At 41.6% G+C, this 26,922-nt stretch overlaps 1 protein-coding gene across 1 annotated transcript; it reads left to right on the plus strand.

The window, feature by feature from the left end:
* wnt4 (wingless-type MMTV integration site family, member 4) lies at positions 1-26,922 on the plus strand. Its single transcript, XM_063474810.1, has 6 exons — positions 1-622; positions 20,273-20,354; positions 22,868-23,021; positions 23,359-23,490; positions 23,803-23,945; positions 25,042-26,922. The coding sequence occupies exons 1-6, from the start codon at positions 546-548 to the stop codon at positions 25,510-25,512; spliced, it is 1,059 nt and encodes a 352-aa protein (XP_063330880.1). The 5' UTR covers positions 1-545; the 3' UTR covers positions 25,513-26,922.

Here is a 26,922-nt window from a genome sequence, read left to right on the forward strand (position 1 = left end):
CACGCTCAGAGCGCGCGCGCGTGTGTGTGTACGTGTGTGTGTGCGCATGTCTCAGGGTAAGGTCGGAGATTCCCCAGCACGCTGACAGGAGAGCCCCGCTTGTCTGAGAGCGGCAGCCGGCAGCGGGTGATAAAGCTTCAAGTGAAGAAGAGCAGCGGGAGGAAGAAGAACCGGCGGAGAGCTGCTTCATCTTGGCTTTTAAACTTGACTGCTCCTCCACGCGCTTTCCCGGCGCAGAGAAGGAAAGCAAACAAGTTAATTCCGAAGAAGGGTCGATTCAGCCAAAGCTGCACTAGACCTTTTTTTTTTTAAGCATCCCTTTGGAGCCCCTCTCCCCGTCCCTTCTGAGCGCGCAGTGACAGAAGGAGGGACGGGAGAACCGGGCAGACGGACCGTGAAGCTGCGCGTCTTCCCCGGTGCAGGACCCATTAGATGCGGGATGATGGATTAACAGCCTAGACTGTGCCGCTTGACGCACGACCCCCTTGTCCACCTCGGGATTATTTTGGCTCTCACTGACCCCCCTCCCCTCCTTCCCTCTCGAGATGACCGAGGAATATGTTTTGCGGTGCGTCCTGATGCTCTGCTGCGCGCTTCTCTCGGCCAACGCGAGTAACTGGCTGTAAGTTGGACGTTCACATTTCTAAACCTGAATCCACAAATCTCCGCTCTTCTATTTCACCTGTGCTCCTGTTTTCTTCCTCATCTACACATCATCTTCGTCTAACCCCCCACCCCGGCTCAGTGGGCGCACAGGTTAATGGTTAACCATCAGGCACACACTGTCTCTCTCTCACTTTCTGTCTTTCAGACTTAATAACTTACTAATATGGCTACCCCCCCCCAAAAAAAAAAAAAAAAAACACACACAAAAAAACCCCCCAAAAAGCACAAGTTGACTTTTTGGTCAGCTGTTTGTTTTGGAGTGATTGGACGATAAATTGCATTTTGTCCAAAAAAGTTAAAAATTTTATCTACATGATTTAATTAACTGACTGGTTTAAAAAAAAATTAATATAAAGCCCAAGAGAAAAGTGGGCAAACTCTATGTGAGGCTCCTGTGTGCTGCTCTTATCAGCAGCAAAAAGTCAAATTAGGAGGGAGTTTTTGAATTAGGTTTTTTTCTCTTTTGCAAAACTGAACAATTCCTCCTCCTCTGAGAAACCAGACCAGGCATGAAGTAGATAAATAAATGCATATATAGATACAAATAAAAGTCCCCTTTTTCTTTTATAAACACCTTTCTTTAACTTGTAGAGAAACAGCAGGTTTTTATTTGAAGTAAAGTACTCCCTTTTAAACCTTTTTAAATGAGTGAAATAAAATAGCAACTTCAATTTTGCAAACAAACACCAAGTACGAGCTGCACACTAATGGTATGGGTGCATGACTGAAGATAAAAAGTTCAGTGAGGTCACTAAAAGCAAAACATCAGTATCATGCATTTATTTTCAAAAGGTGTAACACACGGCCCGACGCTGTAGCCGAAGCGCACCGTGCCACCTCTTCTTCTGGGGGCCGGTCGGTTGGGTCGCGTGTGTGTGCCTGCTCTGAAGGCAGCCTGTGGGAGGTGGATAGGTGGGTTTCTGCATTCCTCTGCAGGCTCCGCTCCATTTTCTACTGCCATTCATTCCACTCACCTTTAGCAAATTTACAAGCAGTGCTCATCATTCAGGGGGGACTGTTTCATTTCCCCCCCTCTTCCATAGAATCGAGGCTCTGTTGATATGAAGTCGAGCTGACAGAGAGTTATGTAGTGACTAATAACTACAGTATTCTCAAACTGTGGTTACTCACTTGACGATTTGTATTTTTATTTCCTCATAGTAGGGAGAGTTATAGTAGCCTTCTGTGTTTACGTCAGGCTGGTGCTGCAGACGGCCTGACTGATACTGCTGACAGATTCATCAGAGTAAGTTAAATTAAAGCCCTGCCAAACAGCACTGCCTACCTTGAACTCTGTCACTGAGTACAGGGTAATTGTGCTGTTTGGGGCTGAAGGCGTGGTGACAGCAGCACACAGCAGGCATGTACAGGCAGGCTGCCGAGCTGCCAGTCTGCTCTGCAGGATTAAACTGTTGAGGAAAATCCGTGTGTGAGTCCTCCACGCTTCAGCAAGGGTCAGAGGATGAGAAGCAGTTTCAGCATTGCTGTTACTACAGTGGCTCTGAAACATGCAATAACTACACCTGTTGTGTAACAGAGCAGGTTACCACTGTAGGATCTGATTGGACAGAAGACGGGAGTTGCATGCAATGTTATTTACTTATACTAGGATTTTGACATACAGTAGTCTTGATGTAGTCAGTTGACTTGTGTGGAACCATAAATTGTATATAGAAGATGGACATGGCATGAATTTTGAACACGTATTCTGTGTAAAGCCAGCAGGGGGCGACTTCTGTAGTTGCAAAAAGCTGTCCTGTTGTATAGAACTCTGTGGTAAAACTATCTTCAGGTGTCTTGATCTGTGACCTCGTTAAACACTCTCCTGATGAGTTTATGATGTCAGCTGCACATTTCAATTCATTTCACCAAATATTACACATTGTTCATGTTACAAGCAAAGTCAAAATAGGAGGATAAAACAGTATGGTCACTGGCTAATGATTCATCAATCAGATGTGGTTGTTTAACGCTGTAATGTGTTTGGTTTTGCAAAGCTGAGGGAAGAAGAGTCTGACTGATGCCCACTAGTGTTGTTCAATAATGGCAAAAAGTAATTACCATTATTTTGCCGAATATTGTGTTTACTGGTTTTTGTTTTGGTTTTTTTGGCCAAATCAGTGGATTTCTTCACATTTGTTAAAAAAGGGGGGATTTAAATGAGCTTCAATTATTAGTTAATAATTTAACTGAATGAATTAAATAAGTGTGAACTCAAGCAAACATTCCACAGCCTGGAGGGAAGTGTTTGGGCTTTAAAGGAGGGAGGAAAGGAAAGGGACATGCTGAAAGAGTTATATTAGCAGCTCATGATTATTCCTTTGACCAAATCTAAATCCAGTCACTACTTTTTGTTTTTGTTTTTATTTAAACTTAATGCCCAAAGCAGTAGAGAAGCTTCAGATATCGAGATATATAGAAATATGCTTCAAAAGCAGACAAAACATAACAGAAGTTAAATGAGCATATTTGACCTTTAGTTTCAAATTATATATATATTTCAATATAATCAACACGTATCTTGCAATAATTCAAAAATATTAGTCTTAATAGAAACTAGAAGGGATGCAGACTAAATCCAAGGATATGCGCCTACCTTTTTTAATGTGTCTTATGACTCGACTTACTGCACCGGGCAATAGAAATCTGGAAATAGAAACACTGAAAATCAGGGGTTTAAAGGGACATTACAAGGATTTAGTGATACACTTCCAAACAGTTCCAAACTCTTAGAAAAATTGAATTTGCAAAATCTAGAATACCCCGAAATTAACTCTGTCCTGAGAATTAAGCTCATCATGAGCTGGATCCTACGTTGCCCATAATGCAACTTGATAGTGTTGTTATCAGACCAGTCGACCCTTCCGGCCCAGTAAATACCCACACCTTTAAAACTACTTGGCCCCTGTTTGTAACAAAGGCACTTCAGTATAATGTATAATAATAATAACATAACAATGCTTTGTCTCCAAGCCAAAATAACCCTGATGTTATCACTATGACATAATTAGGATCGGGAATATGCTGAGTCATACTCCTAAACTGAAATCCTGGAACACACACACACACACACACACACACACACACACACACACACACACACACACACACACACACACACGCCTGTTTCGTTTCTGTTCCATAGCTAAGGATGACATCATGAAATCTAGCTAAAATTAGCCTTTGGTAAACTGCTGGGCATTTTCACTTTTATGAATTACGAGAACAAATCCATTCCTATAAAGTAATAATGTGCACGTTAGTTGATATTACAAAATAACTGAGTGAACTACAACTTCTGTTGAAGCAGTAAAGGCTAGTAGAGTCACAGTGAATGCTGAGGCTGTGTTCCGGTATAGAGCTCTTAAAATCCTGACTGACGAGGAGGTTAAACTGCTCGTCACGCCTCTCAGCTGTTCTTACGTCACGCTGAACCGCAGCCTGAACTGGGCTGTTTGTTTACTTCACCTGCAGCTCTCCGTGTCACCTTTAGCCCATCCACCAGGATGTGATCCATTTGCCAGATCTCTGTGGCTGCTGAGTCACATTTAGTGTCCCGTTTGACAAGAAGGGATCTGAATGCTACTTTTCATTAATTTGTCTATCATCACCCTCCTCCTCCTCCTCCTCTGCTTCCTCTTACCCTGCACCGACTGGTTCTGCTGCGCCTGCCCGCTGCTCCTGGCCTTGTGGGTGTGTGTGTGTGTGTGTGTGTGTGTGTGTGTCTTTGTGATTTTTGAACTTGAGTATGTGAGCTGGCATGTCCCCCAACAGTGGCACACGCTCAGTAATTACCACACTACACTGTGCAGGGGAATGGGAGCCACTTACATACGTGCGCATGCATGCACACGTGCACACACACACACACACACACACAAGCACACACAGATGTATTCTCCATCTACACTTGGTATAAACACATAATCTGTATGTGAATAACTGATCTGCATACAGGAAAAAGATGCATTAATGCAGGATGTTTGTGCACCTGAGCACCATAAAGTAAGGCAGACCACAGGCTGAGGCGGTCAAGCTCCAGCTGCCTCATACCATAAACCAAAGCTAGGCTCTCAAAGGCACAGGCACTATCATCGGCCTCAGCTCTGCCCTGGAATAAAACCAGAGCTCATGCAGAATCATGTCATGATGCATAGAGTGTTTGCTGACAAGTAGTTCACTTAACTCCACCTCATTTATTTACATAATTAAAACTGTGGCCATAATCGAGATGACAAAAGCAAGAAAAAGGGAATACCAATGAAAAGAATGTGATTAATCAGATAACGTATCCGGATACAGCTCACATTACAGGACCATTTTGGAATTTGTTTTTTGTTTTGTTTTTACCTGGGCACTAACAAAGGTTTGTGATCGTCTCAATATTGCGCAACAGCGCTACAATTGTCAACCGCAAACGAACTGCAATAGAATCCGATATTGTTGTTTGACAGGGTGTAAACACAGAAATTAGCCACCTGTCTCCTCCCAGGACACTTTCCAGCTGACAGAGTCACCGACCCATCTTCCAATTAGTAACCTCAAAACTTCCATCGCTTTTCCTCCATCAGTTTTACTGCTTTGGCTTTTAGTGAAATGTCCTAATCAGATGGAATTTTGTGCAGAAATCCACGGCCACCAGCTGATCAGACTTAGCTTTTCTTCTATTGATGCCTTTGACTTGAAAAAATAATAAGGGAACACTCAATCATCAGAGTATAGACAGACAAAGCCAGTTAGACTTCAGGGATGTCAGTAAGGAAGCATAAACCACTGTGGATCCATTTCAGCTGCTTTGGTGCAAATCCTCGAGGATTACACTTCTACACGTGATGTTGCAGAAAGGTGTGCTGTGTCTCCCAACACAGTGTCAAGACTATGGAGGAGAAAGCAGGAGATGGGTCACTGGATGAAAAGAGGGGGGGTTAACCCAATAGCAGGACTGGTATTTGTTTGTGCAACAAACAGGAGCAGACTCAAACTGTCATGAACAGACTCACTGAAGGCAGCATAAGAGTTCAGCATCCTCAGATGGGGCCGTTGCTCACAGCATAGCACCTCGCAGATCAATCGGCAAGACTCACTCAAAAACACCAGAACTGGCAGGTCTGCCACTGGCACTCTGTTCTCGTCACAGATGAGACCATGCTCACACTGTCGGTGCAGTAGGCCGTGGACAACCCTGACCTCAAGTGGCCGGTATGTGTACGCAGTTCCTGGATGACGAGGATATTGACGCCACTGATTGGTCCTCAGGTTCCACAAACCTGAATCTAACTTGCTGGTCCTAACACATCATCCCTGACATTGTCTCAAGCTACAAGCACTGACAGGGACACTAGCAAAAAGCAAACAAGAGAAAGAGCTATCAGACGAGGGAGCTGTCTTGTCGTTGCCTCTCCTTGTATCTGTCGTCACTATGACTTGTCCTAAAGCAGGTTAAGTGGATTGACATTAGTTTATTGTTCCAAAGTGGACAAATCAATATCCCTGGAGTTTAACTGACTGTGTGTTATTATTGTTATTGAGCAGCGTCATTTGCAAATATTGTAAGGATAACGTGCTAAACTGATGCCAAGGATGATTTAAAATAATTAATAACTGCAGTGGCAACAAAAAGATTACTTGACATTGGTCTGCGACAGATTCAGCAGTGTCTTCTTATTGTCTTGAATGGAAGTTAAAAGCAGGGCAAAGTGTTGGTTTTGTTTTTCAGTGTCTTTGTGTGTGAACATATAAGCGTACTGCGCGTCCTGGACGAGCGTGGTAAGGTGATAAAGAGATGGCAGCTGATCAGCAGTCAGAGAAAGCACTGCGGTACACACTGGCGCCTCACACTGCTTTTCACACGCGCACTCTCTCTCTCACTGTGGTAAATCAGTGGCATGTTATTTTGAGCCCTCTTGTCACCAGAGTGTGTGCAATTATCGTGGCACACTTGGAGCCACGGGATAACCAGATTACAGCCGGTCCTGCTCGGGGCTGACGAGGAAACGCCGGCACCGCTGAAAGACAAGCAGCCCTGGCTGACCAACAGAGAGGTGCACGGGGCGTTTAGAAGACATAACACGCTTTTGGAGGTCTGGGGGGTCCTGGGGTGTGAACAGCTGACTGCATTTCTGCTTTTGTACTACAGCGTCTGTGATGCGCCTGTGAGGCAGGAATAGAAAATGTTTCAAAAAATATCTCAACCGTATGCAGATGCAGGACAGTCATAGGTGCAGGCAAGTGTTCTTAAACAATGTGAAGTTAGTTGTTCCACTGTTGCTACAACTGGCAACACTGTAAATGGTGCCCATGTTAATAGAATGAGTATCTTCAGTATCTTATTGTAGCGTTACAATAGACGGTACTAATGTTCATTTTATTGACAGTAAAAAAGCTCATAGCTAATGATTTCTCAAAGTCGGAGCAGGCAATCACTTGTTCATAGGATTCTCTGTATAAGTTATTATATAAGTTATTCTATAGAGTAGTGTTAACTTGGTAGCAGAAAAGGTGAGAAGAACCATGCTAACCACATGCACGGGGACTTCTTTATATATCCAGTGTTATGTACAATACTTGGGTTATGTGCACATGTGTTAACTGTGTAAACAGTAAGCAAGAGCGGTAAATGGTGCAAGTCCTAACCTGCCTGCTCCGCATGAAGGATGTCATTTTCACAAGCCAGCTTATCTCCTTATCTATCCAACCTGAATGTGAAAATTAAAAAAAAAAAAAAAATCATAAAAGTGTCTTTGACACTGTGGAAAAAGGCATTAATAATTTAACTATTTGGACACAATCCTATTCTATCCTCTTTATTCCAGTTTGTTAGGTACACCGGTTCAACTGGTTGTTACCTCAAATATCTAATCAAATCAACATGGTAGAAACTCAGTGCATGCAGGCGTGGCCAAGATGACCTGCTGATGTTGAAATGAGCATCTGAATGGGCAAGAAAGGTGATATAAGTGACTTTGAGCATGGCATGGCTGTTAGTGCCAGGTGGGCTGCTCTGAGTGTTTCAGAACCTGGAATTTTGAAATCTTACCATCTCCAGGACCACAAAAGAGAAAATAACTGGCGAGCAGCAGTTCTTCTGGTGAAGTTTTTTTGTTGATACCAGAAGTCAAAGGAGAATGGTCCGGCTGCTTCAAGATGATAGGAATGCAACACTAACTGAATAACCACTCGTTATAACCAGGCTATGCAAAACAGCACCTGGTAACACACAACAGCGAACGTCGATGCAGATGAGCTACAGCAACAGAAGACCACACAAGTTGCGATTCGTGTCGGCTAAGAACCAGAAACTGAGGGCAAAGTCAGACAACAGCAGACTGGAAAAACTGGAAAATGGACCGAACAACATGACAGCATGGATCCATCCTGGAGGATCTCAGGTGGTGTAATGGTGTGGAGGATATTTTCTTGGCACACTTTGGACACCTCAGTACCAGATGAGCCTGCCTGAGTATTGTTGCTGACCATGTCCATCCCTTTATAACCACAGTTTACACACTTTCTGGCAGCTGCTTCCAGCAGGACAATACACCCTGTCACAAAGGTCAAATCACATCCATGCTGTCATGTCAACATGGACCAAAATCTCTGATGAGCAATCTGCTGAAAATGTACCCTGAAAAAAAAGACTGAAAGCAAAGAGGATCCAAACTAAGTGTCCAATGACTTCCTACCATAAGGCCCCCTTCCCACTCTGGATTGGATAAATGGAAGATGATTGTATATCTTGGGGTTATAATAGCTGCAGTCAGATTATTGATCGCTTTTCTTCTATGTACATTCTAGCCACATCTGGCTCTTTCTAGCCCATGTTAGCTTATGTCTTGGTTTATTAACTGATATTCTTCCTGATTACTTTAAAATGAAAGGCAGTGGTTTTCAACAACTAAACTCAGTTAATCAATGTCTTCAGGTAAGGTGCATCATGCTAAACAAACACGGCTCAAGACAAACACACATTTACTTAAATTTCTCTGGAAGTGCATGAGAGCATTTAAGTGCAGCTTAAGAAAGTGACACATTGTATGTCGTTGTTGTTCTTCAATGTGATTGTCTTTGATCAACTTGTGGTTAAAAGTCCGGAAATTATTTTTATTAGTCCCTGGACGCTTGTTTCTTTGATTGAAGCATGCAGCAGGCCCTACACTGATGGGCAGAGCCTGGCTTCTTCATTTAGATCTAACCACAGTTTCAGGAGATAACTCCACTGTGGTTGTGAGCGCTGCTACAGCTAACCTCTGGATTAGCTTGAATGTGATCTTCCTAAAGGTTGTCTGAATGGGTTACCATTCAAATATATGCAATACGCTTGCATACAGGAGTGTAGGATGGACACTGGCTCAGTGCTATTCAAAGAAGATGATTTTTTAAATGTATCATCCACTACTTTTTATTCTGTCTCTATTTGTCAGCTTTTAAGGAAATTGACACCAGCATACTTTGACTACTAGCTTTATCACCCGAATGAGAGAATTTTGACCGACAAATAGAGACTTGCTTGCTCACAAGCTGATATCATCATGCATGCCTATCATCTTTGTCCGACCAAACCCAGCTACACAAAACCATCCAGTTAGCTGGCTAATGTTACCTAAACACAGGAACGGCCACAGGTACATGTCACAGGAATCAGACACGGCCAAGTCCTGCATTTAGAAATAATCAGCTGTTCACAGCTATTGTTTCCCGCACACACACACACACGAACACACACACACAGTAATTGGCTCGTAGCCTTTTGAGGCTACCAGGCAGGAGGTTAATTTCATGGCTTTTACTGCTTCTTTCTCCAAACGTGTGTGAAAATGTGTTTTTGTGTGCAAGTGTGTGAGGGTTGTGGGGTTGGCAGAGCATGTTATTTTTAGGGGGAAATGAGCAGCTCTAGTGGAGCCAGCAGCATATAAATACACCAAGACAAACGTAGAGGCGCGCAGACACACACACACACACACAGCTGCAGAGCAAACTGTAGACCGTGCATTAATTGAACTCATCAGACTGTTTGACCTCTCACCTTTTAACACTTTAATCTTTTATCACTTAACCATCTCCCTGCCTCACAGCCACTTTTTCTTCTCTTGCCTTCACCGTCTGACCTTAAACGAGTCCTTCTGAGCTTTTTTCCATCCTCCCCTCCTTATCTCTCATTCTTTCCACTGAAGGTACTGTCTCTCTCCCCTACTTTTATTTTTTGTGCGGGTGTCACAAGGACGTTTTGAGTATTATGTCTCAAATGAATACAACACCCGACACATCCACCAAACAACACCGACACCAGCTTCTTAAACCAGCTACTGCATGTCAGCGGTGTTGACATGCAGAGAGAGAGATATCATGCATGCGATGAGGGCTTATAAGAAAACAAAAAAAACACAAAAACTAATTTAGCGGGTCATTTTTAGTGATGAGGTGCTTCTACTTTTAACTTTTTGCTTCTCTTTGTTTTAAGCCCATTTCCTAACGATGCTTTGCCATTATAAATGCAGATATGATCCTGCTTAATTAGATTATATAATAAAAGAGGGGTGAAGAAAAAGCATTAACTGCATATATAATTGAGCAAACGCTGTGCTATCCCAAAACATTTTGCATTCTGCCATTCCTAACACATATTTACATTTAAGGCATTTTTTTTTAGTTTATATATTTTCTTTTTAACTTGAGATAAACATGTCTTACCCATTACCATGGGTAAACAGATATAATATTTTTTTAAATATATAATAAAAACATATCTAATAAAAGAAGTAAACCTGTGTGTAGGTAGAGTGAAGTGATCAGAATACTTACTGTGAAGCCATTCGCTGCACTCAGATGTCATTTTTTCTTCTTTTCTTTGGGCTATACACGCTTGGCAATTTTGGCCATCCGCTGGTTTGAATCAAAACGCAACTGGCTGGCTTCAAATGTGAAATAGAAATGTCATACAGATGTACTGCCAGAGACAGAAGGAGCAATGTAAAAAGTATAAAATCACTGAAGTTCTGCTTTTAGGCATTTTCAAGCTGCAGTCATACGGTGCAAACAGACACCTGCTGAACGGTGCTAAAAAACTACTAAAATAATATAACTTCATTCACCAAAACTGAGGCACAGTTTGTACCACACAGCAAGCCATATGCAGCCTTTTTAGAATCTGCGCTGAAGCTTTAGGATCCCAATTTCAAGTGCCTATTGAAGGAACTGCTGTTTTTGGCACCAGTGTTGCCACTTGGAAATACTCAAATAACAAAATAAAATAAAATTTAAAAAAAAGTTATTTTTACTGATCGTGGTGTAAAAACGCCTGCTGCAAAACCAGTCAGCATGAATGTGGTTTCTGGAAGACTGGGTTATAAAACACTGTGCAAGCGCAACGTCATTGCATCGATTTGACAAAGTGGATTATGCAGGTTCCTTCACACGCTGGATATAAAGTATTTATATCGTTTATATGCATATATTTGGAGACAGAAAATGTTTGGATATCTTGATTATCTCCATATGGCATACACTGACACCTTCGTTAGGGATTTTTAAATGTTATCAGTCATCGGTCAATCATTTTTGCACTTCCATATAAGGTCTGCTGTAACCCCATTACAGTTGGATATGTGGACAAGAAGCCTCTAGCACTGCCGGAGTGTTTTCCAAATACTAATTTGTACAGGCACGTGTACAACACTGGCTGTTCACAGCAGCGTAAAGCCATCAGGAAGTTTAGAAGCTGGAGAGTTTAGTACTGTGTTGATGCTCAGTGTGGGAAGGTGGCTTAAGCCAAACTGAGAGAATAGTGCCCTCTACAGGTCAGTATCTGCTTTACATGCTGTGTGAAACACTGCAGAGGGCACACTGAGGGTTAGCTGGGGCCACTTGTTTTTGAATGTATACTGCCCTCATGTTCTCCACCAGCAGTGCTCATTGTAAAAGTTTATTATTTCATTTGATTTTACTGCGCTGCTGAAAAATGACCGTCAGTGCATGTTGACTGTAACTGGTAGTAGGCTTGTCTCAGCTCTTGTAAAACAAGCACACAGTCCCTCGGCAGAAAAGACTCTTTTCTTGCAGTGCTCCTCCTCGCACTTCCCATTTATGCTATATTTACCGGTCACTGTGTACCTCTGCTGTGTGTTCAGTACTGGAAAGTCAAACATGAGGATATTTTCATATAAATACACACTGGAGACGATGGCGGTGCAGAGAGTGTGCTGCAGTTTGGAAGCATTTGTGTCATTTTGTGTGAAGAGATTGACTGAAGCACAGCTCACAGCTTCTACCCCAGCTCTCTCTTGTCTGCAGGTTCTCTTCCTTTTGGCCCTCTTTTTATTTTTGTGGTGAGAAGAGAGACTTTTGAAAGGAGAGAGGTCAAATCTAGCATCGAGCAGGGGTGTTTCTGTGTACTCTCTCCAGGTACTCTGGCTCCTTCCTGCAGTCCAAAGACTTACAGTCAGAAGGGTTAGGTTAACTGGTCATCCTACATTTCCCTCTCTCTCTTTCTAATCTAATAATCTATATATTTGATACAGGAAGAGAGCAAAGAAGAGAGAAAGTCTAAATAGCAGCTCTCCTCTGTACATTTGCACTTAGTTTACCTCAGCTGGTTCTCTTCAAGGTACTTGCTGATTCTGATCATTTGTCTGTACTGATATCTCATATAGCCACTACAGTCTGTACCAACAAAGTTCATACGTACCAACATATCCTGGTTTGCACTCGGGTACTCCCTGGTGGCATTGGTGTAGGGTGTGTGTGTGTTTGTTTGTGTGTGTGCCCTTGAAAGCATGATGGTAGTTTTGGTACAAAATATATCTATCTCACATCTGAGCCAAACAATGAAGTTTGGCTTTTCAGTTTGTGGGTGTTGCAAACAGTATTCTGCTAAAAAAGATGAACATTAACTGAACTTAGTTTCTACCCCTGAACCTACATGGGTTCAGAAATCACTCTGTCTGGTTTTAGTGCAACATCTTAAATCACAGACTTTTTACAGCTTCAAACCAGGAGCGTGGTGGGTGTTTGAATGACCAGATATTATATTTGAGCTTAGAATACTTTATTACAACTGACAAAATGTTATCATTTTGAAAAAGCTTTATTAATGGCCACCAGTGTTGTTCAAGTTACTTGAAAAAAGTAATTAGTTACTTATTACTGATTACTTCTCCAAAAAAGTAATCCCATTACTTTACTGATTACTTATTTTCAAAAGTAATTAGTTACTTATTACTAAGTTACTTTTAAAGACATGATACACAACCTGAATACCTAATAAAGCAACAGACCTTTCAGCCCAATTCTATTTTTTCTGCATAATGCATCATATAAAACTGAAACAAATGGAAAGCCTCTTTTTAAAACTTGTTTTATTAGTTTGAATTTTATGCACATTGCACTAAGCAAAGATTTAATTATATGCAACAGTCATTGTCTTGAAGAAATGTGTTTAACATTTGAACCTCTTTTCTGCATTTTCCAGCATATAAAATAAAATAATTTTTTGTGTTTACACTCATTCTTTCAAATAAATGCAAGTAAAACAAAGCAGAAAATAAATAAAATCAAAGATTTAGCAGCACTAAGTCCTGTCTCTTAAATCTATTGTCACCTGTTTAGCAGGAGTGGGGCGGGTGGAGGTTTGTCCGGTGCCACCTCCTCAGTGGGAGGATCCGGGGGTTTCTCTGTGAATGTCACATTCCCGTGGCAGCGTGCTCGGTGCTTGCTCAGATTTGAAGTTAAATTTTTTGCTGTAGAAAAAAGTTTTCTTCCCACACAGAGTGTACAGCGGACGCTGATGTTTTTGTCACTTTTTACAGAGTCAAACTCAAAGTAATGTCAGTACTTGTACGTTTTAAACACTGCATGGTCGTACTCTCTCCTGCACACCATATTATCCATTGTTGATCTGCACACGTCTGTTGCTGCCACGGGCGTCATTGTCATGAGACACTCTCACAAACAGAATCACGGCGTGCTTAAGGAAAGTAACAGTAATCTAATTACTTTTTTGCAATAGTAATCCCTTACTTTACTCATTACTTGAAAAAAGTAATAGGATTACAGTAACGCGTTACTGCCCATCTCTGATGGTGACACAGGGCTCATATTGTTATAGAAATACAAATAGGAGTTTTTGAATGGTATTCATTTCTTTTTTATGTAGCTGCAATAAACCTGCAGTTATGGCGGCGCTCTGTTTATATTTATCCGTTATTTTCAGTTTCAGCCTCTCATGAGTGTGGGGTGGAGGGTGAAAGGTATGGAGCATTCCACCTGAAGCGCGGTGCGTTCGCAGGCCACTGTGTGTTTGTGTTGCATTACACGTCGCAGCCTTCACAGCACCATTGGCTCCACTGGGCTTAGGCTTCTGAGATTTAGGCACGCAAGCACCAGAGACCCTGAGAGACAGAGGGAGAAGAGGGGGAGAAACCGGGATGTTGGTGTGTGTGTGTGTGTGTGTGTGTGTGTTTGTGTGTGTGTGTGTGTGTGTGTGTGTGTGTGTGTGTGTGTGTGTGTGTGTGTGTGTGTGTGTGTGTGTGTGTGTGTGTGGTGTTCTGTCCTTCTACGGGTTGACTCCTCTGTAGAGGTGTTTTGTTAACCTCATCTCTGGGAAGTGAAGTGTATACACTGCAAAATGAACAGATAAAGTGGGAGAGGACTCACACACACACACCCAAGGCCTTCAACTAGCTTTCCCACGCACACACACACACATCTATAAAATTACCTGAATAACAAGTTATCCATTGTTTATTAAATGTTTCCAGGGTGAATGTCAGGCCAGAGCGATGCCATCCAGCTGCTTCTGTCTCTTTGTGTGGGTGCTGCTGTCAGTCGTTTTGCGATTTTGTGCCTTTTTTTTGTTTTGGGGGATTATTTCGTGCTGACTGACGGTCTCCCAGCTGGATGCCTTGACCCAAACGTAGCACCATGCCCAAGGCTATGCTAGAAAACAAAGACAGATCAAAAGCCCCACATGTCTTTGATGAGAGCCGTGCAACTGCAATCGAGCAAATCAGGGGGAAGAGTTGAAGTGGACTCGATCCAGTTCAGATGGAGGGAGGGAGATGGGGGGCAGGACCTGTTGAAAATGATCAGAGGATGTGCCTCACAGAGAGCTAGAGGGTCGACCGTGAGGCCCAGGGTTCCCTTGAAACCGTGCGGATTTACCTGAGCAAAACATTTCCAGGCTAAATTTGAAGAATTTGCACAAAGAGCCACCTTTAGCAGCAATAACTTGAAGTCATCATTTTCTGTGTGACTTTATCAGTCTCTGATAATTGTGGAGGGATTTTGGCTCACTCTTCTTTAGAGGGGTGCTTCAGTTCATTGAGTTTTGCTGACATTCATTCACGCACAGCTCTCATAAGATCCCACCACAGCATCTCAGTCAGGCTGATGTCCACACTTCGACTGGGTTTTTCATTCTGTTGTAGATTTTCTGGACTGTTTGGGTTTTTTCTGTAATTTCTATGAACATTGCGCAGTCTGACCTTGGGGCGACATCCACTCCTGGGAGGACTGTGGTTTGTGTGTTAACACACATCTGAATGCAAAAAGCACCTGGCTGCTACTTACCCTCTTACTTCCTACAGAAGCAGTAAGGGTGTACTTACTTTGCTAGTTTCCTAGCTGGACTAGGAAGGGTGACCTTATTTTTACAGGCTTCAGGCAAATCCAAAGTTATTGTTCTCACGCGGGCGCCGTGGTTCGCACTGTTGTCTCTGAAGAGTTAAAGAAGGAAAACTGTCATGTTTGCACCGTTCACTTTTTAACCAAATCTCAACATTATTCAAACAACTGGTAAAGTCGTGTTTCATGTCTTTTCAGCCACTTTTTGCTCAATGGGGACTTCTGTTCTTTCCCAGTTTCTGCAACAGCATTAACCTTTCAAAGAGGAATCAGAAGTTACATTTATAATCAATAAAATACACACTTGCACATTTTAGTACAGCCAATCAGGAGTGTGACTTGTTGCATGGTGAGTTAATAGTATGACACCAGCGCTTGTGGTTGGAGTTGCTTGTATTACTTACAGCAGCGGTGTTTCATAAAGTGGTCGCAGAAAGCGCATGAATCCCTCTGAACACATGATTACCAAAGCAGCTCCACATTGTCAGCATTGCTCAAGACCTCAAGCACAGTTCAGCTTTATTGACGTCAGATCTAAGACCCAGGTGGACCACGCATGGCTCAGATTAGTGATACAATTTGCTGACTTTGTGTCTTTGTCTTCAGCACTATCATTTAAACGTACGCTACCATGCACATTTCTTTGAATGTATTGGATTTAATTGTACTCTGTCTTGTAAAATACCTCGTACTCTTTTTTTTTCTGATTAAAAAAATTACTCTGGTAGCTGTAGTTTGTAGATATTTTCCTTTTACAAACCCAAACCTCTGAGTGACTTATAAAATATGATTTGGCACTGCGTGTGCACACAGGTGTTTTGACTTACGCGCCTTGATTAGAAAGGTTGGAGGTTGGAGGTCGTTCAGATTGGAGTTGTGCAAATCCACATATGCTGGGAATTTACTTTGAGCCAATATGTTCTAATAATAATGATAAATATGTATCTTGTCCAGAGAGTAAGCCATTTATATTCTTCCAGTACTTGTTGCTTGTTACACTTTTCATTTGTATTGCTTGTTGACATTTCTACACTGTGTACAATTCAAAAAACATCCGAGTCCTCTTTCCACCAAATTACATCTTAGCACATCACACATAAACATTTCAGTGAAATGCATACATAATGTCTCCTCTGATTACCTATTTGTTGATTACTGTTCATGATCTCATCCTTCACACTCTCATGTTGTTTAATGATGATGTCACTAAATAATGAGGTCTGCAAATGTCAGGTTTTAGTGTCCTTTGTTAAAGGTTTAAGTTCAGGGTTTTACATGGATTCAGTTTGGCTTCAAAAAGACAAATATTTTATAAAATGACGGTTTATTGTTAAATGATTAACACAACATTCATTTTGAAGTCTTCGGGTCTTTTGAAGCATCTTGCTTTATCATCTAGTCTACTCTAAATTAAATCACAATACAACAAATAAACCTGTAAAGAGTACTTGAAAGTAGCCACAGAAGCCCTGAACACATCTGAAAATAAATGAGACGATAAATTGTGAAGGAATGGGGGTCATTTTCATAAAGACTTTCATGCATGACTTGTGTTTGCAATAAGAGAAATCCCCCACTTGCTAGTCATTAGGAAGAATGCAAGTTTACAGCACTTCCGCATTGCCCACACTTTTTCTGACTCAACAAATGAATATTCACACTTTCTCTTTCCAGCTCAGACCTTCTGTGGCTCCATAGTTGCTTAATGCTGCATGTTGTCCAAGCCAATACAAGTCACTATTTATCAGAGCATGTTACTTCTGCAATACACTAAAATATGATACATTTCATAGAGTTAATTGTAGCCATTTCAAATTTTTACATATTCCATCGTTAACACAGAAGTGCTGATCAGTGCTAATTTCAGCCACAATGCTTGTTGTCCACGACATGAGAGAATAGTACAGACTCTCTGTTGAAGGTCAGCATGGAGGTGCTTTAACTTTCTGAGCGCATGATGTCAATCGTTTGGGAGGATGTGAGCAGATGCGGCTAAGAGGTGGCAGAGTGGCAGAGAGTAGGGTTATCACAGTGATGAGTGTTTAATCCAGACACTGTCTGGATGGGAAGAGAAAAAGTCCATGGAACAGACAGAGAGAAAGAGAGAGGAAGACATTATCTCAGCTGTTGAGAGGTGGCGATGAAGGGGGTGAAGGGGGAGGAGGAGCTGTTTGACCTCAAGAAGGACGGCATTGTAATACTGCCCCATTACCACTTGTTACATCCACCAGGTCATTGTGTCCCATCTAGAGTCAGGGCTAGGGTTTTGGTAACGTTAGCGTCCACCCTTTTTATAGAACACTTGTCACTACACCCAAACAGGGAAGCTGTAATGCCAAAAGGAATGCATGCGATTTCAGATTTTTTACTTATTTAGCATATGACTTAAAGAAAACGAATCTTAGTAAGGTCTCCAGTGATCTGGTGGATGTTAAGAGGTTAAAAGAGTTGAGCAGTGGCTACGAGCCAACCATTACCAGGGAACATAAAGTCTTTATTAAACGATCTATAGCCTTAGCCAGTGTAAAGAACTTCAGCTGGCTTTGTGTTATATTAAAGTTTGGTCTGTAATCTTACAGAAGAATTCTTTGCAGTCTGGTTGTGCGCCATGGCTTGATTGAGATGGGCAAGCAGGGCTTTACAGAGGTATGTGTGGTCTGGGAACTCATAACCCAAGACTCATAAAAGAAGCTCGAGGAACCTGAAGGAAATACACGTCTACTTGTACAGAATAATAGTCTAAAAGTTAATTCTGTTGGAATTTGCCTTTATTAAGGGACATTTTGGTATTCAAACTCTGACCAGTGCCCATTTACTGAATTCTTTCTTACATAGTAAAATCAGCCATGTCTCCTAAAAAGACATGGCTATACGACTATATAATTATATGCAGTGCTCTTTTTTTTCCTCTCGTTTTCTCCCTTCAGAAATACCTTACAGTGAGACCAACAGGTGGTTAAAGAATTAGTCACAGCCCACTATTTCAACTTTTTGGCTTCTAAGCTTTCTTTTTTTAATCTCAGATTTAGACTCCTTTTTACTAACTTTTGGAAATGACCAAAAGTTACAATAGATGCTTTCAAACATTAACTATATTAAACCTTGAAAACCTCAGTTTTCAAGGTCATTTTTTGCCCCAAAAGTGACAAGAAAACAAATTACATTTAACAAATGTGCATGTGTTTCTTTCAAAATGTGATTGAGAATCCAGCACAGGTCTGTGGAAAGATGCCTGATAAAACAGGGTGTTCACTTCAAAATCTAGATATGATACCACATTTGAAAGTGTATGCCAGCTTTTGAGCGTTTTGAGTTAGTTAATACATATACTACTATATATACTGATGCTGTGAAGCCACACAGAACACTGGGATATCACAATCCAATGTTTCCTGAGAACTGAGAGATCAATACTCAGCTCTTCTTTGGATTTCGCCTGCTAAAGAACACGGTTTGGCATCCCTCTACGTCTTAGCAAAGCTTTTTGATGCATTAATAACAGTTTTTTTGAGGACCAGTTTTTAGACCTGTGTGTCTGAAGCTTTAGCAGTCAATTATACAGTGACTGACAGCAACCTCCAGAAACCAATCACAACCAGTCGGAGAATACTCACTTTTCCCTAGTGAAGGTGGTTGCCAACTGGTCTGTAGGCTTGTGTGATTGCTGATTAACACCTCCTGAATAATCCTCTGCAGAGATTTACTCACAGATATGAGGCTGGAAATCAATTTCCAGCAAGATGCAAAAATTAGCATAAAAAGCAAACAAAAAGTACATATGTAATACAACTTTTATTTTTAATATTTTTATACACCAGTTTATTCACTGACACTACACTGTATGAAAATGATATTCATAAGTGTCTTGAAATTAGAGATAAAATATGAACTTAGGAAAAAGTGTTAGTATCACTATCATTGTTTATAAAACATTATTCTTCATTTATTATTTTCTTTTTATTATTTTCTTCTGTCTTTGTTTTGGCAAAATCTTGTTGTAAAATTGCCATTTTACTGTATTTCACAAAAGTAGGTGTAATAATAAACTTCAGCCTTCACATTTTCCCTAAATAATTTACCAAAATAAAATTAATCATTATTCGATACCAATTTCTGTGTTGGTTTTTTTCCCCCTTTTTGGGAAAATGAAAACAACTAAGGATCACATCTGTTTGTTTTAGAAAAACAAAACATTTTAGACTCAGCATGTACATGCATATGACATCTTGGGACACTGAGGGGTGCAGACAGTACACAGCTCGGGTAGTTATGAGAAAGCCTATTTCTGTAAGGTGAAGCTATGACTTGAGATATGAGGCTGAGGTGGAAGTGGTAGGGTCAGGGCATCCAGACTGATGCCATTTTCTCACATATCTTAGACTGTGTGTGTGTGTGTGTGTGTGTGTGTGTGTGTGTGTGTGTGTGTGTGTGTGTGTGTGTGTGTGTGTGTGTGTGTGTGTGTGTGCAGTATATCTCCCTGACCTGTCTGGCCTGGAGGTGGTGTGTTTGTGTGATAAGCCACTTTCCCTCCTCTCAGCGTCCTCACAGTTGGATGTTCATCCAAAACATTCCCACAAAGGCACAGGAGCTTTTTGCAGCTCTGCTTCCCAACTGTAAGAATGATTAATGATGAGCATGGCTCGAGAAAGTCTGCAAGTTAGTTCAGGCTGGATACTCGAGTTGCTGCTTGCATCATACGGCTGACTCTCCTTACTCTTCTTACTTCACCAGCATCCTCCTGTAGGCTCCAAGTAAATGTTTGTTCAAGACTCACTAATTTCTTTGTGTATCATATTTGCACTGAATGATGATCTAGGAGGGGGGAGGGAGCCAGTTTAGCAAGCAACCCATATACCATAAAGTTTAATGCAGAGCCCTCTTCAAATCCACCTTGAGGCCATTTACTGTGTCTCCTTCATCAATGTGTATTTGTAAAATGAAATAGTGCTTTTTTAGCTCACTAAAGAAGCCTTGTTGTTTTTTCCACTAGGTACCTCGCCAAGCTGTCATCAGTGGGGAGCATCAGGGACGAGGAGACGTGTGAGAGGTTACGAGGCCTGATCCAGAGACAGGTACTCCACTCAACTTACTGACTTTGTAGTAATAAGTTACTAAGTCAGTTATGAAGTTACAAATGCTCTTCAGTGGGGGGGCTTATCAAGATCCTGTAGAGGCTTTTCTTTGCACCAGTGTTCAGTCGTGGCAGTGGTCTTTGGAAGTCTTGTAGGAGTCGTTTGAAAGGTTTAAAGACTTGTTTGTTTTTCACTATAAAAAGTTATATTCAGTCAAGGTGAGCTGTCCATCAGTGTCCATCAGTCCACACCCGAAACTCCAATATCAGTATGGATATATATAAAGAGCAATACTATCCATACAGGGCAAACATATTTATTGCACCAGCCTACAAGCATGGCTTCCTAAGGCTGTAAAGTTGGCCATTTTAACATGGAAGTCTCTGGGGGATTGAATCATTTTTGGACCCAGCCTGAAATGTCCATGGAAGGACCTGCAAAGGAATTTCAACTTGCACCACTGAGGGTTGCAGATGATTTTAACAAGCATGTAAGTCCTTAATCATGAAAAAGAATTTATAAACTACTGCTATCAATCATTTTTAAGGTTTGATAGTGTAGACTAGTAAAACCAAGCTGTTAATTCTTGAAAAGTTCTACATTCAAAGAATTTGAGCGTAAAAAGAAATGTGTACATAAAGCGGTTTTGTTTAAGGATTGTTAGCTCGTTGGTTTTCTGATGTCAGTTGTTAGCAGAAACAAAACCAGCCAGCTTCCTCTTGAGAGGACAACACTTCATAGATGAGTCCTTGGAAGATTCAGAAACTGGGGCCTGACTTGTACATCAACACCATATAGCCCAACATCAACCCCAACAAGCTAAGCTATGTTACTCGATATGGTAGCATCTACAGAATAAATCAAAGGCTTCTAGGCTACATTATGACACTGTTTGCAACATTTATGGCATTTGGTTTACTGCTTTGTCAGGTATTTTAAACAGATATGTGGTGATATTATTTGTTCCAGCCACTTGTAGCTGTTGTTTTGTCCTCCACTGTTCCATATGCAGTTAAGCTTTGCTGATTTCTATGCATTGCCTGCCATAAAAAGAAAAGTTTCTCGTGGTAAGCCATCTTGATTGTTTACATTCGGTATTGTGAGTCTTGGACACTCCAAGCTTGGAAATTGTAATCCTCAACTTGGAAAATTCCAACCTGAGTTGAATGCACAGCCGTGCACACTGAGCGGTTACCTGTGGTCTATCCCGCCTCACTAACAACATATAGGCTCCATTTCCAAAATTAAATCCAAGAGGTCATCCAAAACAAAACTGAATACATTTACAAAACTACATATAGAAGTTTACATATGTTAAAGAAAACCATATGGGTAACAATATGGACAAAATTTTGCCATGATCGTTGGAACTCATAGGCTCATGGAAATTAGAGGTAGTAAAGTTAGCATGTTGATATGTCTCACTAACTACTGGTTGCATTGCCACTGATTTTTACACTGACATTCCTGACTCCTATTGACTCAGGTGATCCCCAGACATTTCCTGTAGTGCCACCAGTAATTCCAAACGCTCCATTATCCAGCGAAATATCTCCACATCTACTGGATATATTGGGACATAATTTTCTACAGACATTCCCGGGTCCCAGACATGACTTTGCTGATCCCCTGACTTTTCCTCTGGCGCCACCTCAAAGTTGACATTTGTGGTTTGGGGTGAAATTTTCTTGACAAGTTTCGGATTGGTTACCATGACATTTGCCCTTCAGGAAAATTTACAATGGAATTTAATTCTGATGATCCTCTTACTTGTCATGAGGCCCCTCCATCAGGTCAAATTTAATTTGTCTTGTATTTTGGTTTCTGACAGAATACAGGTATTACATAACTACTAGCATACCAACAACCCAAATTATTAGAGCACATGCAGCATAGGTGTTATAATGTATTATGCTAATACTGAGAGTTTGAGCATATAAGCATCATGAAGTGCCGAAACAGGTAGTAACAATAGACCGTATTTAAAAGATGAAAGTAACCGTGATGATGTTGCCTATCGTTTTTTGAGGATCTGTTCTGAAGCACTCATATTTTTGCCCATGTTGGTTTTGGACTCAGAAATGACTATATAAACAGATGAGAGGGTGGGGAGCTAATTCATTAGCTAGAGGAGCAAGTCTGGGTTGAATACTACATCCATGAAGTGCACAAATGGACCTGCTTATCAGTGTAAGTGACAAACTAATTAAATGCTGATGGGGAAGCTTCTTGGATAGGTGGAAAAACACAGCAAACGGTATTATTTTCCAGATAATTCCATTACGAATGCTCTAAAAGACCCAAGAGCACCAACAAACTCGACAAGTTCAACCCAGTGACTCATTTTAGCTAACGTGAGCCCTAAAAGACAAATATCCCCTCCGGCTGCCTTTGTTGTCACACCTCTCAACGTAGCCATGCCACTAATTTTAAGCTTAGATCAGAACAGTAAAAACTTTTTAGCTGCATGCTCTTCGTTTGTGGGTGACGCAGCTCCTGTGTGTCCACTACAGGTTCAGATCTGTAAGCGGAGCGTGGAGGTGATGGATGCGGTGCGTCGTGGAGCCCAGCTGGCTATAGATGAGTGTCAGTTTCAGTTTCGCAACCGTCGATGGAACTGCTCCACTCTGGAGTCGATGCCTGTGTTTGGGAAAGTGGTCACGCAAGGTAAGATTATCCACTGCAGCGATTCCAGAAGACACTTTAATGGCAGACAACACTAAAGCTGGTCTATAATACTAAAATAGGTTTATCTGTTCTGCATTTACAAAACTGCAACATAAATAACTCATCATGTTTTATATACTGTGAAATGTTTGAGCTTGTTTCCATTTATATTGGCTCCAGCGTATTAATGTCTGGGCCCAATTCTTTAGATTTTAACACACTTTTGTGTGTATACACACACACATACACTTTATCTGATCATTCAGAAGTACAAGCTCTTTTCATTTGCATAATGACACAATGTGACTGTGTGCTTGTGTTTATGCTTGTGTGTTAGGCACCCGTGAAGCAGCCTTTGTGTATGCCATCTCAGCAGCCAGTGTGGCGTTTGCGGTCACGAGGGCCTGCAGCAGCGGGGAGCTGGAAAAATGTGGTTGTGACCACAATGTACATGGAGTCAGTCCAGAGGGTAGGTCTCTCTCACTCTTTCACACAAACACACACTCAGAAAAGGAAACACAAGGGCCAACTGATCCTGTACAGTTTAATGCAGAAATAAGACTATATAATATGAAAATTGCTTTCCAAGCAGACATAACTGTCAGACTGTTAATGATGACATTTTAAAGCCACCCCACACACATTTCCACATTAAATTATAAGTTTATAAAGAATAAAACCTGACTGAAAAATAGCTTGTGGCATAGTATTAGTGCAACATTTAAAAGCTGGAGGCCTTACAATGACCGTTTCTTGTCTCTGTATTAATATCCTTTATTAGGGTTCCAGTGGTCAGGCTGCAGCGATAACATTGCATATGGAGTGGCCTTCTCTCAGTCCTTTGTCGATGTGAGGGAGAGGAGTAAAGGCCAGTCCTCCAGTCGGGCTCTCATGAACCTGCACAACAACGAGGCCGGCAGAAAGGTAATCCACTGCTGTTGATAAAGAGCCGTGGCTTATGTTTAATTATTTGAAACAATCAAGTCATTCAAGATAACAAAAAAAAGCTTGAAGAAAAGCTTGAAACCTTGAATTTATTTACAGAAGATCCAAGGTCAACTCTCAAGTACATGAGAAGCCTCAAGTTATAAGAGACACATTCCCAAGTCAAGTCTTCAGCCATTCAAAGGATCAAGATATTTTAAAAAGTAGTTTTTACCTTTTGTAGGGGTTTGATGTCCATTACAGTCAAATCTTAAGTCATTTGAGACAAGTCCATCTAGGTCAGGTTTTAACTTCTTGAGAATAAGTTTAAATTGAGCGTTAAGTCACCAGTGACAGGTCCAAGGTGTAACTGGACACACATGTAAGACAAGTCACAAGTTTTTTTTTAGTTGAAAGGTTTTTAGTCCTTCAGTTAAAAAAAAACTAGTCAGGATTATATTCGTTAAAAACAGGCTTAAGTCAAGTTGTGATCAAGTTGCTGGTTATTTAAGACAAGTCCAAGTGTCACACCATATGTGACAAGTCAATGTCAATTCTCAAGTCAGCCTAGAAAGTCAAACCCAGAGTTCTCAAATCATGTCACAAGTTCTTTAAGACAAGTTTAATGTTGTTGTTGATGTTAGTAGTCTAGTCCAGCCATTCGAGAAAAGTCCAAGTGAGCATAACCAAATAGAAAGTTAAGCCCAAAATTATAAGAGATAAACCCTTGAATCAAGTCTCTAGTAATTCGATTTGCCCTTTTGTAGGGTGGCACTGCATTAATTTACAGTCAAGTTTCTTTGAAAAGAAACATCAAGTCTGGACTTCAGTCATTTAACATAAGTCCAAATTAAATATGAAGTTACTGAAGAGAGATCTAAAAAAAATGTGAGAAAACTAAAAGACAACACAAATTATTTGAGACAAATGCAAAGTCAGGTATCAAGTCATTTAATAGAAATACGAGTCAAAGCTCCATTTTTGTTTTAGGTGTTACTGAGAGCAAATTCAGCGTTATAGAAACAGATGTTGGCATCCAGATATGCTGCTTTTAAAGCTGTTTCAGCAAACCAAATGTTCTTTGGAATCCTTGCAGGCCATCCTGTCTCACATGCGTGTGGAGTGCAAATGCCACGGCGTCTCAGGCTCCTGTGAGGTGAAGACCTGCTGGAAAGCCATGCCACCATTTCGCAAGGTGGGCAACATCATCAAGGAGAAGTTTGACGGCGCTACCGAGGTAGAGCAGCGGAAGGTGGGCACGACCAAAGTCCTAGTTCCTCGCAATTCCCAGTTCAAACCTCACACGGATGAAGACCTGGTCTACCTGGAACCAAGTCCAGATTTTTGCGATTACGATCCACGCACGCCAGGGATGCTGGGCACGGTGGGTCGCCAGTGTAACCGAACGTCCAAGGCCATCGACGGCTGTGAGCTGATGTGCTGCGGCCGTGGCTTCCAGACACAGGAGGTGGAGGTGGTGGACAGGTGCAGCTGTAAGTTCCACTGGTGCTGTTACGTCAAATGCAAACAGTGCCGTAAAATGGTGGAGATTCACACGTGCCGGTGATGGAGGCGGAGGCACAGAGGGAACTGCTGATAGACAAAAAAATGCCCCGTACTCCTGATCGGCTAAAGGAAAGAGGAGGGAGTAGGGAGGACTTGTTTAGTTCCTTCATCTCCTTTAACCATCCCAGCCTCCTACTGCTATTCAACAGACACAGACTGATTGCCTGAGAGGTCAAAGGTCATCCGATCCTTTATTTTTTTTGCCACCTTAGTGGACATCAGTAGATAAAGCTACAGTCTGTTTGTTTCTTCTCAAGTAGAGAGCATCTTTCAGTTCCTGACTCGCTCCCTCACAGTCATATTTAGTTTGTCATTGATCCTTATTTTTGTAATGTTTAACTTATTTGTTGAGAGTTTTGCTGAGGGGGTTGACAGGGGCAGTTATAGAAGGACTCCAGACAAACCGACGAGTGGAGATTATCATGGACAAACTAGACAAACGGCTAGGCAGTTTGGGGGTTGTGTTAAGGAGGAGGGTTGTTGGCCGTCAGCCCTTGTTGCTGCTGCTGCTGCTACAGGGACTCACTTGGAGACAAAATGGAGACTGCGAGTCTGTCACAGGACAGGCTCAAACAACAAAGAGGAACACTTTGTGATTTGCTTTCTGAGTGTACATGGCTGCGCTGAGGCTCATTTGCCTCTGAGTCGCTTATTTTGCCCTCCGCAACACCCTGATGCTGCTCTACTCACTCATCCACTGTCTTCCTACCAACAGGAGGACGATGACAGACGTACGAAAGCCACTGTCAGCTGTGTCCTGTTTTTTCACTAGGCAGGTGATGGGCGTCGGTCAAACAAAACACTCACACCTGCATTCACCCACAGCTGCTACCCACAAACACACACCAGACAGCTTCCATGAAAAACACTTTCTACGTCAGCTTTGGCGCATGTCCTTAGCATCACCCTGTGTGCTCATTTGGGAATCGATGCGGCTTCTGACCTTCTGCTGCACGCTGTCATCTGCCAAATGCTAGTCAGCTTAATGCAAACAACACACAGTCAAGTTAACACACAGCGACATGCATGCATCTCCAAACAGAGATGATGTAAATACACATTCAGACATACAAAGAAAGGGGTCTGCCAGAGGGTTGCCGAGCATGTTCATCACACATGATGACTGAAGCACTTTCTCTCCAAGCGCACATAGAGCCCTCGCCCTACAGCAACAAACGCAAAATCACATGACCAAGTGTTCCCTGTTCCTTTCCTAACACGCACGCACACACACACACACACACAGTTTCCCATGCCACTTTCAGGACTCTACTGTCATCTTGTACCACCATCATAAAGCCAAGCTTTCCTATAATAACTTGCTATCATCATAGAGACATACTGTAGATCTGTAAAGACTTATACACTGAAGACTATACTGCCTATGAATGTATGTTAATAATGAATATAT

Source organism: Pelmatolapia mariae, linkage group LG5 (genome assembly GCF_036321145.2).
Source record: "Pelmatolapia mariae isolate MD_Pm_ZW linkage group LG5, Pm_UMD_F_2, whole genome shotgun sequence".
NCBI classification, from domain to species: Eukaryota; Metazoa; Chordata; class Actinopteri; order Cichliformes; family Cichlidae; genus Pelmatolapia; species Pelmatolapia mariae.